Source organism: Semicossyphus pulcher, unplaced genomic scaffold, assembly GCF_022749685.1.
Source record: "Semicossyphus pulcher isolate SPU_LCO1_2020_fin unplaced genomic scaffold, fSemPul1.0.p SCAF_3, whole genome shotgun sequence".
Classification (NCBI taxonomy): domain Eukaryota; kingdom Metazoa; phylum Chordata; class Actinopteri; order Labriformes; family Labridae; genus Semicossyphus; species Semicossyphus pulcher.
Window position 1 is genome coordinate 25,459,237 of NW_027211704.1, and position 14,968 is coordinate 25,474,204.

Consider the following 14,968-nt stretch of genomic DNA (forward strand, 5'->3'; position numbering starts at 1 on the left):
TTTTCTTCACGTAACACAACAACCTGACACAAAGATGGCTGGTGATTGGTGAAAAAAAAAATCTGCATTCAGTTTAGTTTGGCTGGATCTTCCCCTCTCCTTTCTACTATCGATTGAAACACCAGCAGACGTTTCAGGATATTGTTTCTTTTCACACGTAGATAACTCAGATCTGCTGAACCCAGAATGAAGCACAAATGGAAACAGAACGCTCCTCCTTAAATGGACAACTTTTGAGTACACTTGAACAAGAACTGGACGGATGTTGATGCGTCCTGAATGGACAGCAAGATTTAAGATGTTTTCTTTTTTTGGTAACAATATCCACATGAGCACCTCAATGTGACAATGAGGTATGGTTTGCTTTAACTTTCCCTGGGAAATGTTGTGTAGGGAAAAAAAAAGGTTAAGTTTGAATGGTGACCTTTGGCCTACAGGAAGATGTACATGAGTGTGGAATCCCGGGGGGTCAGTGGAGCTCATTGTTTACTGGCTCCAGTTGCACTGCATGGATTGTGTTTTATGTGTATATGAATGTTTTGAAATCTTGTTTGTAAGGGGTGTCGTGACTTTTCTTCTGATTGCACTGGAAGGAACTAGCTTTGAAAGTGCACCAACACCTTCTCTTGTTTCTATTTATGACGAAGTCCCCTAGGACGCTATAATTAATCTATAACCACTCACAACAGACTCATTCAGTGTCCACTCAAAAATGCGTTGCATTACATTACAAAGCATTTCATTTAAGTGTTATTTATGCAATTATTTTATTACAAGCTGGTTTTCATTGTGGAAACTGTAAATTCATGGGTGCGACAGGATAAGAGTGATTGAGAACAGGATACCCATGTTCTGCCTGGTACTTTTTCTTCTCCATAGTGGAAAACAATGTTTGGAATTTCCTGATATTGTTTATTTAAATATAATGCAATCCCATTAAAGGTCAGGCTGTAAAGCAACATGTAAACCACACTAAAAACATAGACCAGCTACTGTTACATTCACTCCTCAAGGAAACCTTATCAGGAAGCTTCATGTCATTGGTTGTATTTGATTGACTTTCTGCCACAATAAGGTCCTCTATTACTACGTTCTCATTTCTGCATTTCTGTTCATTTAATACAAGGCAACTCCTAAAATGAATTAATCGCCAGTATATTATTTGCAGTGTAGTTTTTTTTTTACTTGATCTCAATGTACAACTCAGGTTTTACTGAAGGTGTTTTACATCACATTTTCTTAGGGATCTCATTCTGTACTGGCACAGGCTTTTAAATAGAAATGGATTATGCATTTACAACGTGCAGTGCATTTCTCCTCACAGTGCAGGACGACTGAGATCCATGTCATTCTTTGAGAAAACATTGTTTGTACTGCCCTCTGCAGGCCAGCACACCTCAGTGAAATGGTTGTGAATAAAAGCACAGATATGAGGGGATTGTTTGTAGACTCCACACAAACCTAATTTAAAAACTATTGTTTATTTGAGTCGGTGTACATCTGACATGACCAATTCACTAAAATACCTACAGTATATCCACATGTAGGAGTTTAAGGAGATGGGTTTTAAATTACTGCGAAAAATAACTAATTATTTTTCGGGATACAGAAAATAGATGCCGCAGTGATAATCAATGACATAACACAGAGTACTGACATTCAGATGGTCCACAAATAAGTTGGTTTGTCTCTAACATGTACAATCACACACATAACAACAACAGAAGAGAAAGCAGATGAAGACACACTGTCCACATAAAAAAGTTCAAGTCATCACAAAAAATACATTTACTGCAGCTTTGCCGACGTCACCAAAAGCCCCGCCTCTGTTGTCATGTTTGTAGTCCGTTACTGCTTTTAAAAAAAGTTAAATCGGGAAGTCCTGTTTAGTGCCGAGTGGCAGTCCTGCTACCAGGCTGGTTATCAGTGCCACAGCAGCACTACATCACACGCAGCAATCTGACTCCACATAGGGATACAGAGAGGTCAGCACTTACTCGAGGAAGCTGTCCAGAGTCAGGCAAGTTGCAATCTTGGGCAGAGGCCTGGTTACCTTTTTCCTTTTTGCTTTCATTAGTGGCCGAATCTCTGATAAAGGAGACTGCAGTGAAGTGCTCGGTTAAGGGATCTTAACATCAATGCTTTTTTTTTGGTCCTTAATAATTTTAAACATGAACATTTGCTGAGAATTTTTAACTTCTTCCAAGACTATTCTCTGACACTTAAAAATGTCCAAAATGGATATGTGAAAATGTGTTTTTATACGTGTAGCCTTGTTCAGTTTTTGCAGGTTTGGGCTAGAGGAAAAAGGTTTAAATACAACTTTGACATATGATCGCTTCAAAATGGTGATATCAACCTGATAAATATAATTAAACTCTGTTTGGATCTCTACAAAGATCTCAGAAAAAAATAAAAATAAACATTTAGCCCTTTAGCTGCTTAATGCTTCACTATGCCCACCATCTACTTGCTTTTTTGGTGCTGGGCAGACTGTCTATCAGAGGGAATGTAATGTACTAACATCAACAATCAAATTAATTATTAAGTAATGCAATTCAACAACTGAAAAAAGGATACAGGTTGGAAGAATTTAGTACGTCCTCCTAAACCATCATAGCCAGTTTTAACCTGAAACAAGAAACATTTTTGTCAGTAAACCACTAAAAAGGACAATTTCCACAATAAAAGATTAGACCTGATGTGAAGGATTACATACAGCCCCTGGCTTCCTCTGGGGGTCCAACATGCTACCGAAAGTCTTCTTTCTGAACAAGAGGGAGTTCCTCAAGAAAGAATCCATGGATCCATCCTCATCTCGAGTCTGAGGTAAGGAAAAATATTCAGGGTAATGCACACCTGATTTCAAAATGGACCGGTTTGATTGACATTTACAAACCTACCTTGCTTGGAGCTGAACTTTTCTCGTGGTGTTTGGACACAGAAGACCTGGGGGAAAAAAGAGCATTTTACACAACATTTTACATAATATCTATTTAATTCTTAAGCAAAAAATATAACAAAATAAAGACAAACTTACACGGGAGGGTCAAGTCGCATCTTCTTGGATGGGACCTGCGTCGGCCTCTTGGCTACATCATCTGGCGTAGTGATGTCATAGGTCATATTGAGGTCAATATCCTCACTACCTGCAGGCTGGTGGAGATGAGGGTGCTTCAGCTCCATTGGGGCAGGGCTAAAAGATGGGCAGAGAAACTCCATAGTAAAACTCACACACACAGGTGTGTGTGTGCTTGTGATGTTTTCATGAAAGACAAGACTTCAGACGAGTGTGAAGATTTCTCTCCAGGGGCTGGGCGACGCACCTTTCAAAAACGAGTCGACTGAGGGCTTCATTTGTCCGTGTCGGGGTGCTCAGCGTCCTCTGAAGAAACTCCACTTTCTTCTTCAGACTCTGTGGACAGATGTACATGCAGGAGTTACAACCATGAATTTCTCTGATATTGAAAGCAAAAGCATTTGTGTTGGATTTCCCTTACAGAGATTTCTTTGTCAGCATTGGCCAGATCACTCTGCAGAGACTTCATGTCCTCTTTGGTCTGATTCACCTCCAGTGAGGCTTTGTGCAACTAAAAGAACACCAAAAAGCTCTCTGATTTTAGAGATTTGAAATTTAAAAAATTGATTTTCATGGGTGCGGCAACTAACTAACATACCTAACTAACAAGTTACCTTGTTGTTTGAGCTGAGCACTTCTCTCTTTAGCTTCTCACACATGTCATTTGAAGATTTCAGGCTTCCTTTTAGATTATCATACTCTCTAAACAAGGAAAGGAGGAGATATATTCAGTTGATGTTGACAGGGAAGTTGCATTTTTTGGGGTTAAAGCTGTGATGTAATTATAATCTATCAGTTAAAAATCCATAGCTTTTGGGCGACTTACTTTTTGAGCGAGATGCAGTAGATGGAGAGCTGCTCTACTGCCGCCTGACTGATGCCCATATCTGTGATCATGGACTCCACCTCAGATCTCTGGCCCTGCAACAACACCTCCAGGCTGGGGCAAAAACAGCATTATAAGTGCACAGAATGAGTATGATTTTCTTTCACAATAAACAAATAAACAGTACTACAGAGACCTTGCAGATTTAAATTTAAAATTTAAAACTTTGTATTATTTTCAATAAGGGAATTGAACAATGAAACTCCCTACTTTGCTTGCCTGTAATCCAAATTCATATTTTTTTTTCTCCAGCAAACCACTACAAATTTACTTTACGACTTTTCATACAGCACAACACTGTCATCCTATCAATATTGAGCATGACCATATAAAACCATTTTCACACTATCAGAGTAGTAAATAATATGATGATTAAGTGTGGCCCAACTTATAAGCCTTAATGTAATAGGCTAGCACTTCTATGACTACAGATACCTTTCAAAGGTTTTCATTTTGGTCCTCAGTCGCCGGGCCTCCTCCTTGGCAGCCTTAATGTCATTCTGTTGTGTCTCAAGATACGTCATCTGTTTCTGTATAAAGAAAAAAATAATACATATAGTAGACAAATAGTTTTTTATGACAGAGCCATTGTGAGTTATTAGTAAGCACAGAACCTGGTTTTAAATAATAAGGAACAGGCAGCTTACTCTGAGGGCAGAACAGAGCATCTCCTTTTCCATAACCTCTTTCCGCACACTGTCCAGGTCTCTCTTCTGCCTGTCCACAGTGTCCTTCAAACCCTCCACCACCTTCTGTTTGTCCCGCCAATCACGCTCTACAAATTGATCAGACAGTTGATAAAGTTTTTCTTCATTCTTTTACCAATTTAGCATCACAACAGTAGTCAATTTCTTACCTTTAGAGCTTACAAGTGCCCTCATTCTATCAAGCTCATTCTAAGGAAAGGAGATAAACAAAATATAACACTATCAGTTGAATCCAGATGATGTTATGACAAGGAGGACTATCTGTACCATTTCTTATTGTAGGAGTTAAAAATGTTAACACTGACTCACCACTTCTAAAAATGTTTGTTAAAACCTTATATCAAGACTGATGTACTGTTTAGAAGCTCTAAGTTTGGTACCTGCAAACTTTCCGGGTCAGCTGAGCCCTCCTCCTCTCCACCAATGTCAAAGAACAGCTTGCTGATAATGTGTCTGGTGCTGACCTATACACAAAGGACAAGAAGTTGATGCTTTTCTTCTGTTTGGCCAGATCAGTTCAGCCTGTGCTGCCAAGTAAGACGTTTAGCATTTGGATAAGTTACTATAACCTTACCTGTTTTCTACATTGTGGACAGGTTTTTGTGGGGGCCGTCTGAAACCACTGGAGCAGGCTGAGACGAGACAGGAAAGTGTTTTACACACACACACACACACACACACACACACATATATATATATATATATATTAGAAATGTTACTTTTGTTGGAAATTGAATTTAGTTGGATTACCATTCATAGTGGAAAGTATGTCCGCAGTGGATGGCAGCAACATCCCTTGAGTGGTCGAAGAAATCCGAGCAAATTGTGCAATACGCTCGGATAGGCATCTTACTGTAAAAGTATTACCCTTTTATGAAAAGTAAGGGAAACCATATTACTTGACGTACAAAAAGTGTTACTTGAACATATTCGTGAGCATAGGCTACGTAAAATAGTTTGGGTAAAGCTGTAACGTTAACGTTGGTGTTAGCCAACACGTTACTAGACATACAATCGTTACGCAACCACTGAGCTAGGCTAATGCAATTTAGCTTTAGTTAGCGTTGGCTGTCTTTTTATGAGTGGTACTTACACAATAAAGACGTCAAGTTTCTGCACAGCCCTGAGCTGAAATGAAGCATCCCTAATTGTATATGGAATATAACATTTTAACGGAGTTGAATTATCTCCATTAGACAAACCCACATATTGCTAACATAAACACAATTGTTGCTCCATTGCAGCTGCTCTGTTTCCCCGCTGTACGTTCAAACGTAAGTACCGCCCCTTACGCTGCATTCACGTGCTGCTCGTAAACGTGGCCACAACTCTTCAATTCTTTGTCATTTTTGAATTCTTTGTCAATTTAAAAATGCTACACCCATTTTTCTTATATTATAAATGACCATATGATATTGTATAAACACGAGGCACAATGTTGAAGCAGAGAATTCATTTTAGACTAATATTGCATTTATCAGAGAAGCTAGAATGTATTGCACCATCAAGATCCCATAAGAAACTAAGCTATATAACAACATAATTAACATAATTCAATATACAACATGGAGAACTCGGACTAATCCTCACATTTTCGAAAATGAACACTCTACATAATGTGTATTTTATTCAAATGAAATCAACCCGTTAACTAAACCGAAAACATCATATCCCACAATTCCTACTTCCGCAATCTAGCAGGGCATGTTGACTAGCAAGAAAAATTACTTTTGTCTTGTCCCTGCCTGTTAGCTAGTTGCATTAAATGTGTCATACGAGTTGTGGAGCACAACGAGCAAATGTAGACAGCTCTGGAAATGAAAGGTAATACTTTATAATTTTAAGTGTCACGCGAGCTCTTTGTATGAATAAAGGCGATGAACCATACTCAGCTAATAGTTAGCTTGAGATGCTGTTGATTATCTGCTAAAGTTAGCGATCAAAGCAGCCTTTGAAGTTTTTCTTCAGCATATATGAGACATGATCTGAGACTGAGATATATTAAAAAAAGAAGGGTGTAATTACAAAGTTAATGTAACAATATAAAAAGAGTCACTATTTTTCTCTTCCTAATTTGGACCACAATTTTTAACAACGAGTGAGACTGATAAGTGCCTCAACTTAATAAGGAAGATAAGGGTCAAAGTCGGTCAATAAAATTGGAATGACTCGCACACTGGGAGCTATGTCATAACATGAATGTTATAACAGTCCACCATACCCAGCGTGATCTTCTAAGTCTGAGTCACGAAGTTGTTGACCTTTTTTCCCCAAAGCTCTTCGTCTGTCTGTCCTGCCAGGTGTGTGTCCCTGCCATAAGTAACAGTGATGGATGGAGAAGCCCGGAGGTCGACTGTTTCATGGGAGAATGGTACTCTGGCTCCTGTGGACCACCTCCGCTCCGACAGGGCGGACAGCCCCACACCAGGCCTGGTGGAGGGAACTGAGCCAGGTGAGATTGGTCCATATTCTGCATCTCTTCTAGATGTCAGCTGGAGGATATACAGTGTTACTGTGATGATAAAATCTTGTTGCTGAACCAAAGCACAAATATACTGCAATCGAATTGCATCTGAACCCTTAGTTTAGACTCTGAGATAAAGTCTTTGGTTAAGAAACAACCTAATGTCAGGAATTACTTACTATATTATCCCAAAGAGTGTTGGAATGTAGGGTCATGCCACCTCGTGGCCTGTCCTCCATGGGATTAATACAAAACATCCAAAATGTTTACAGTGTACGAGTATAACGTTTACAGTAGACCAGTGTCTCTTATACAGAGACACAGCTTCCAGTTGGGCTTGTCATGCCACTGTCTGGCATTGTAATAAAAATGTCTTCTGTGGGTCATTGTAACATAATTAAACCTTTTGTTATGTCCTCATTTGGCATCTGGTCAAACTTTAGATTCTATGAATGCTGCTTAATTCAGCCACATAGTGTGGGAATAGAAACAAAAGTTATTTGCACAAGGCTAAGCCTGCAATCAGGTTTATCTTTCAAGAATGTATAACTGTACGAAGATTTAAACTGGAGAAAAAATGAAAAGCAAAACTTTTTTTGACATCCCTCTTGGGTAAAAAGTAATACAAGACTTACAACTGACCAGCTGTTGCTAGGCAACAAATGGGCAAAAAAAGACAGTGACCTCTTTTGATCTCGTCAAGAAACAATGTTTTAATAAAAGATTCTCTTATTTGACATCATCATAACCATTCAGTCTTATGGTTAGGTGTGTGTGTGTGCGTGTGTGTGCGTGTGTGCGTGTGCGCGTGCGTGTGTGCGTGCGTGCGTGTGAGCGTTAGCATGAGTATGCACATCCTGTTTGCGTAAAGAAGTGTTGGACATATGATCACTGTGTGTCTTTTGTTATCTGAATGTCACTTTGTTTTCTTTTAAGGTGAATTCTTTTGGTGTGCTTGGTCTGTTATTACCAGTTTGAACAAATCCTACTCTGCCTGGATAAATGATGGAACTTTTTACTGGACATACTTGACTTGTTTTCAGATAAACAAGTTTTTGCATAGTTCTCTAGCTGACTCATTATTCATCTTCATCTATTGTTGTTTCATGTAGATAAGCTATGACCAGACTTTGTGAATCTCTTGCCGTGGCTGCTCTGACAAGCTGTAGCCTAAAGTAGGACAATGTACTTTTTTTGTCACTAATAAAAGGTTCATTAACAGAACCAAATATCTGACATTGAGGCTGGTCCTGGACTGGGTAACAGGTGCCGGTATTCAAAATGATGAATGTCCTTATGGGGAATTTGTGTTATTTTGCCCAGGATAAAACTCCATCTTGAGAATTGACACAGCGTGATAATAGCATTCAGGAGTCAATCTCATCATTTTCCATTTTTTTTCAGTCTCCTTAGTTGGCCAACATTGTCTCTGTTTCAGAGTGATTCACCCACTGCATTGTAGAGAAGTGGCTATGTTTGTAAAATCAACCAGTTTGTTTTCACCTTTTAAGGTTTTTCTCCTGTAAAGCCAAAAATATTGTTTAAAAGCTCTTCTCATAAAGATTAAATCTCCCCTTTGAGAGGCTTGACAGACTTGGATGCACCAAAGAGAGATTTATGCCTTTTTGGAAGTTATGTTCAAACAATTTTTTTAACTTTTACGGGAAAAAATGACCTGATGGATGAGCACTTATGTAAGGTTCTGAAAATGTACGCCTGGTTTACTGCTCCACTTCCATAAAAGAACAGCACCCTCTTCCTTGAGCTTTCTGTGGGAACCAGTGTTGACTGTAATCCCACATTGTCTGGAATAAGGCTAGGTTAACAGGTTTTAAAATCTTACGCATTTACTCCTTATACATTCATGTATATTTCTTATCCCCACATGAATGCAGGAGCCGGTCAGAAGAGTGCTATGTTCGTCCGTGTGCAGTCGTTTGAAGATCTGACTGTTGAGACTGAGGAAGAGCTTCGGAGGAAGGCTCAACTGGACAAACCCATCGAGTCTACAGAGGAGCTGGAGGTGCTGGTGGGAGAGAAAAGCATAGAGGAGCAGCACAACAACGACAGTGCACCTGAGAGTAGAACTAAGGAGGAAGATGTGTCTAGTGAGGCATGGAGGAGCCACAGAAAACACGTGTTTGTGCTAAGTGAGGCCGGAAAGCCAATCTACTCCCGCTACGGCACAGAAGAGGCCCTGTCCAGCACCATGGGGGTGATGATGGCCCTTGTGTCATTCGTTGAGGCAGAGAAGAACATCATACGCTCCATCCATGCAGGTCAGAATACAGTACTTCAAAAAATGCATTTCATATAAATGTATTGAATTCATGTCAACTCTGTGAATATCTTGTGTGTCAGATGGCTGTAAAGTGGTTTTCCTCGCAAAGAGCCCTCTGGTCCTGGTGGGCGTGTCTCGAACCTGTCAGTCAGACAAGGAGCTGCTGCGGGAGCTGCAGTACATCTATTACCAGATCGTCAGCCTGCTCACCCTCACACAGCTCAACCACATCTTCCAGCACAAGCAGAACTACGACCTGCGCCGCCTGCTGGCCGGCTCTGAGTATCTCACCGACAACCTGCTCCGCCGGCTGGACCGAGACCCCGGTCTGCTGCTCAGCGCTGTCACCTGCCTCCCTCTGGCCAGCTCCGCCAGGGATGTTGTGTCATCGAGCCTGCAGGCTGCTAAAGCCAAAAACCTGGTGTTCTCCATTCTGCTGGCGGGGGACCGCCTGGTTACTCTGGTAAGGAAAAAGGACCAGTTCCTGCACCACATAGACTTGAACCTGGTCTTCAACTTAGTTGGCTCCTCCTCATCCTTCCGCGAGGGTGAAGGCTGGACTCCCATCTGTCTGCCAAAGTTCAACACTGCAGGATTTTTCCATGCTCACATTTCTTATCTGGAGCCTGCTTCAGATCTCTGCCTCATCCTGGTCTCAACCGATCGAGAGGACTTTTTTAACATGTCCGACTGCAAGCAAAGGTTCCTGGAGAGGCTAAGCAAGCGCACTGCCTACCAGGCCCTGAAGGAGGCGCTCAAATGTCCCAGCTATTGTGTGGAGCAGGTCTGCATCCCAGAGCTCAGGCACTTCCTGTACAAATCAAAGAGCTCAGGCCTGTACACCAGGTGTGTAGGATTCAGCATTTATGTCAGTGTTTTATGCATTAAGAAACGTGTTAAGATTGACGAAAGTCATGGAATTTTAAAAAAAATAATTGAATCCCTCTTTGCTTATTTATGGGCAGCACTATAGTACGACAGTATATCTAACTAAGTACTTTATCTTTTCCTACAGCCCAGCGTTTCCTGAAGTATACAAGACTGATGATGAGCAGGAAAGGCTTATGGGATTGTACCAGGACCTTCACAGCCGCTTACATCATCCAGCCAGACCTCTCCGCTCTTTGTACCGCTGTACTGAAAGTGAAAACCTGATGGCATGGGTAAGTCTGGCATTGTGAAGTGAGATGCTTGTAGTGTTTTACGGTGAGCTCTGGGTCAATTTTCACCACAGAGTTTCAGTTTTAAACAGATAGATAGTCAGGAAATACATCATGCTCTTAATTTACTGGAACATTGTCACTGAATTTTAACAATTTTTGCTTAAAAGGTGATCATCATTACAGATACATTATCTGTATTAAAAGTTTTTCATTCAAGACATTCATTGTATACTTCAATCACTTGTATGTTTTAATAATCTAAATCTAAAGTACAGTAAACCACTGTAATGCTGGAGAACATATGACATTAAACCACAATCACCACTACTGTAACATACATTTATTACGATGCATTTCTATTTTCTTTTGCTCCACAACTACCATTCTTCTGAAATGTGTAACAGCTGCGCTGACGTCATTTGCAATGTTAAATTACTACTAACAAGGTTAATGTTGTACTGAGGAGAAATGTGTGCAAACACATGCTGTTTAGAGTCAGTGCACACTCATTTGTAAGAAGTGCAGCTTGTGCTAGTAGGAGGCCTCTGTAATCTGAAAATCGTGTTTTGGAGTTTTGCCCTTTGAATGTCAGCACATGAGTTTGTATTTTAATTTTAAATTTCATAATTTTTTGAAATAGTTTTACATTATTAAACTTGCCAGAGAAAACCTGAGAAATGCAATGGTATTAACACTTGTTACAACTGACCACTCACACCCCTCTTAATGTCCTACGTTCTTTTCTGCAGGTCACAAGTGGCTTCGAGCTCTACCTCTGCTTCAGTCCGCTGGGGACCAAGGCCTTGGCTGTCTCTGCTGTCACCAAGTTGCTAAAGTGGATCAGGAAGGAGGAGGATCGCCTCTTCATCCTGAGTCCTCTCACATACTGAGCCCTCGCTGATGGCCTTGCGTTAACAAAAGCAGCGAATGATGCACTATTCAGTTCAGTGTTGAGAATGTTTGTCAAAGCTAAGCTTTATTCTTGCTTCTGGTTTCATGTTTTCTCATTCACAGATTTGTGATGAGCCTAGATTGTGCTATCAGGGTAGGTTAAAGCTGTATTTTATCGGGCTAGATTTTTATAACTTTAAATTTATGATAACAACAGATGGAAGCATCATCAGCTTTACTGAATGCAAAACAACAACATACTGTGTTGTATGCTTGTATGAAGTTGTTATGAACAGATAATTGTTTTACTGGAAAAGACCTATTATGCCTCTAAGAAAAGGATAAATGCTGCCTATGTTTTTTTTTTAATGCTAACACTCAGTTCCTAAAAAATCAAGAATAACATTTAAATAAAAAACATGAAATTGTTGAGGACCTGCTGTATTATGTAATCTCTTGTTAAAAGACATGCTGTCAAATTATAAGTTAAGCACATTCCTACTTTTTTGTTTTCTATACATGATGACCAATTACTGTAAGAACCAATGTCATTTTACCTCCATGCACTTTCTTTATGCAAAAAGCACTCCAAGAGAATTGTGTTTATGAGTCTGTAACCCTGCTGCCATGTTTAACATGTTTTATTAATGCAACTAAATTTATGTCCATTCATCTTCTAGTGTCCGAGAGAATTTCCATATTAACATGTTTTTCACTATAATGAGCATCATAATTAAGAAAAGTATTGTGTGATATTTTATCTATTTGTGTCTAATCAGTAAGGTTTTCTGTATTTCATGTAATCCTGCGTTGCCACATCTGCCTCCACTAATCATGCCTTAAATAATGGTTTGTTGCGCAAAGCCAATTTAAAATTGTGAAATTGTAAATGCAGCTTTATGGCTGCTGCGCAATTCAACAATTATTATGTATAAATAAATAAATGGTGAGTAATAAAACAGACTCCCAAACAGATTCTGTGTCTGGCTTCACTGCTACACTAGTGTATCCTTGGTAGTTATATTGCTAGTTAAATACCCTAACTGTAATCTAACTGTAATAACACATTATTGTCATTTGTTTACTGGTTTTTTATATATTTTTGCCTAATTTATTCTGGGGTGTTGGCAGTGTACAAATATAAATGCCATAAAATCTCAGTAGACCAACATAAGACAACCCATTACATGCCGCTCTGTTGCCAAAACAATGAGGAAACAGTTGCAGCATAATATTAATAGTCCAGAGTAGCAAAGTGGAAAAAGTAGGGGGTGGGGTGGTGTACAGCAGGTAATCTCGAATTAAAGAAAAGTAATATAGAGAATTTAGTTTAAAAAAAAAATCCCAATTCATGAGGTTGGTAAACAGATTCCGTTTGGGTTAATTGGGTTTGTCGCTGCTGTCAGTCAGTGTGCAGGAGAGGGGAGGAGCAAGCTCGAGCGCTACTACTCACACTTACTGGAAGTTAGATCCGAAAGCAACACAGTTTACACGTCCCGGCGCTTCGTCAGGACGGACAGGTTTAATTTTTTAAGTCTAATCGTGTAAACTTGAGTCTGCCCGAGGAAACATCAGTCATCCCCGCGCTGCTCTGAAGTAAGACAAGAACCGAAGCTGGCAGTGGTTGTTTCCCTGAAGAGGACAGTCACTAACCTGAACAGGTAAGCCTTCCTTTTCACTCACAGCATGTCATACATGAAAACTGGAAAAGGAACAGCTGTGTGACAATATTAAACCTGTAACTTTGTGCTCGATCAGATATCCTAGCAAACAAGCATCCACTAAATGTAAACATATCTTTAGAAAAATCACAATGATCCTATAACAGGGGATTTGAATTTCATCTTTTTAAGCTACTTTGTACCATTTACATAATTAAACAAATGTAAGTTTTCTTTGATAGGAGTTAATATGAATTTAGGGATTTATAGTCTAATAATATTCAGTAGCTGTGCTGTTTAACCAGTTCTGTGGCATGTTGTGAAGGTGTGATGAAGTGCCAAACACATGACTTAAGACGAGTATTGTCATCTTCATTTAATATTCCATTAATAATGTGAGTGGGATACTATGAAATATTAGTATTTACATGTATTATTGAATGTATTTTCTGCAGCCATAAAGACAACCATGCACATGTTCCTAATGCTCACAGAGCAAGGTGTTGTACTCTCTAACCTCTCATGTATTATTCAGCTGATGGAGTCAAATACCATCCTACATGTGCACTGGAGCAAGAAAACAATGGCATGGTTTCACAGCCAGCTAGAATAAGAAACAAGGACATGAACATAAATATAGGGGGGGGGGGGGGGATGAGTATTGGAGAGGAACAGGACTGAATGCACAGGCCACTTTAATTTATTTATCTGAGATTTTTTTGAAGAATAAACTCATTAAAGGAAACCACTCTTCTTAATTTAGACGTTTAAGAACATAGTAAATACAGAGCTGCTGTGTCTGCAAACTTGTGGTGCTGTACTGCTTTCCTGCCCCTGAATCAATACATGTTTCCTTGGGGTACAATATGTTTTGACCTTTGATTCTTTGCAAAGCAGATCGCCTCTTCAAATCCCTGTGGATCTCTGTGCAGTGATTAATGAGAGAGAGGCACTCTTCCTTACTCTAATTAACTGCCACCAAACTGATCCAATAAAGCTGTTGCATGCTGAGGCCAATACAACATCTGCATCCCACTTTAGTCTCACAGGTCGGTGTTAAATGATTGTGAAGAAACGTGTTTTGTAAATTGTGGAATTTAGATTTTACATTAATATGGATACAAAGATAAAGAAGCAAAATCCACAAAACAGAAGATATGGTAAATATAACACATTGACTATAAATCAGAACCCTGTTGACTCAGTCTGGTTTAATGCTGTCATAAATCTTGTGTTGTCACTATATTTCTGCACCATTAACACCTTTGAAAGAGAATAAACTGCGGCAGCCTTCTGCAAAAGTCTACGTGCTGACCAGCCCGTAAATAGCACTGTTGTACCATGACTGGAAACTCAATTTCAACCATTTGCTTTATTAACCATGAACATGAAGAAAGTCAATCAGTGCCATTACTATGTATACCCATGTCCCCCAACCTTAACCTCAGTCCTACATGGAGCTGCAAATGTTAAAATGTAACACAAAGTTAGTAGGATTCTGTGAATAATTGATGTAAAGACATGAGACTTTTGACTTCAGCTTTCTGCTTGTAGCAAGAATGTTTGCTTTTTTTCTTGAAAAAAGTTTGTAGAAATGAAGTTTCTCTGCTGCCACATAACAAAAATCAGAGTTGATGAGATTCTCTTGCACGAGCAGAGGAGCCGTTTCTTCTTCACCTGGGACTGAAAAAGGCACCTGGCTTCTTATGACCATCAGTCCGTGCACATCTTTTCCCCTGTAAGGCACGTAGTGGTTGTGACAGGAATGCAAAGTAGAGAGTCTGAGGCTCTCGAATACAGCTTTAACATGATGTGTCGAGTTAATGATCCACCAAA

The 14,968-nt window shown here is 39.7% G+C and overlaps 2 protein-coding genes across 3 annotated transcripts; one reads left to right on the forward strand and one right to left on the reverse strand.

The window, feature by feature from the left end:
• Positions 1 to 1,500: 1,500 nt before the first annotated feature.
• Positions 1,501 to 5,835, reverse strand: traip (TRAF-interacting protein). The gene is made up of 16 exons (XM_069677702.1): positions 5,766 to 5,835; positions 5,423 to 5,524; positions 5,247 to 5,304; positions 5,053 to 5,136; positions 4,822 to 4,861; positions 4,613 to 4,740; positions 4,401 to 4,495; positions 3,906 to 4,019; positions 3,694 to 3,781; positions 3,501 to 3,590; positions 3,327 to 3,415; positions 3,041 to 3,196; positions 2,904 to 2,949; positions 2,720 to 2,824; positions 2,581 to 2,631; positions 1,501 to 2,101 (listed from the first exon to the last, which is right to left on the reverse strand). The coding sequence occupies exons 2-16, from the start codon at positions 5,518 to 5,520 to the stop codon at positions 1,994 to 1,996; spliced, it is 1,350 nt and encodes a 449-aa protein (XP_069533803.1). The 5' UTR covers positions 5,521 to 5,524; positions 5,766 to 5,835; the 3' UTR covers positions 1,501 to 1,993.
• Positions 5,836 to 6,404: 569 nt separating this feature from the next.
• Positions 6,405 to 12,416, forward strand: mon1a (MON1 secretory trafficking family member A). 2 transcript variants are annotated; one of them, XM_069677701.1, is made up of 6 exons: positions 6,405 to 6,496; positions 6,949 to 7,124; positions 9,032 to 9,415; positions 9,498 to 10,263; positions 10,433 to 10,580; positions 11,330 to 12,416. In XM_069677701.1, the coding sequence occupies exons 2-6, from the start codon at positions 7,001 to 7,003 to the stop codon at positions 11,468 to 11,470; spliced, it is 1,563 nt and encodes a 520-aa protein (XP_069533802.1). In that variant the 5' UTR covers positions 6,405 to 6,496; positions 6,949 to 7,000; the 3' UTR covers positions 11,471 to 12,416. The 2 variants fall into 2 exon arrangements, with proteins under 2 accessions (XP_069533802.1, XP_069533801.1); XM_069677700.1 differs by having other exon boundaries at positions 6,973 to 7,124.
• Positions 12,417 to 14,968: the final 2,552 nt, after the last annotated feature.

Excerpts from the sequence above, each read along its gene's own strand:
- traip (XM_069677702.1), bottom strand. The coding sequence starts at position 5,520 with ATGCCTATCCGAGCGTATTGCACAATTTGCTCGGATTTCTTCGACCAC. Across the intron at positions 5,305-5,422 it reads CATACTTTCCACTATGAATG|CCTGCTCCAGTGGTTTCAGA; the intron begins GTAATCCAACTA and ends GTCTCGTCTCAG. Across the intron at positions 4,496-4,612 it reads TGCTCTGTTCTGCCCTCAGA|AAACAGATGACGTATCTTGA; the intron begins GTAAGCTGCCTG and ends TTCTTTATACAG.
- mon1a (XM_069677701.1), top strand. The coding sequence starts at position 7,001 with ATGGATGGAGAAGCCCGGAGGTCGACTGTTTCATGGGAGAATGGTACT. Across the intron at positions 9,416-9,497 it reads CATACGCTCCATCCATGCAG|ATGGCTGTAAAGTGGTTTTC; the intron begins GTCAGAATACAG and ends CTTGTGTGTCAG. Across the intron at positions 10,581-11,329 it reads GTGAAAACCTGATGGCATGG|GTCACAAGTGGCTTCGAGCT; the intron begins GTAAGTCTGGCA and ends TCTTTTCTGCAG.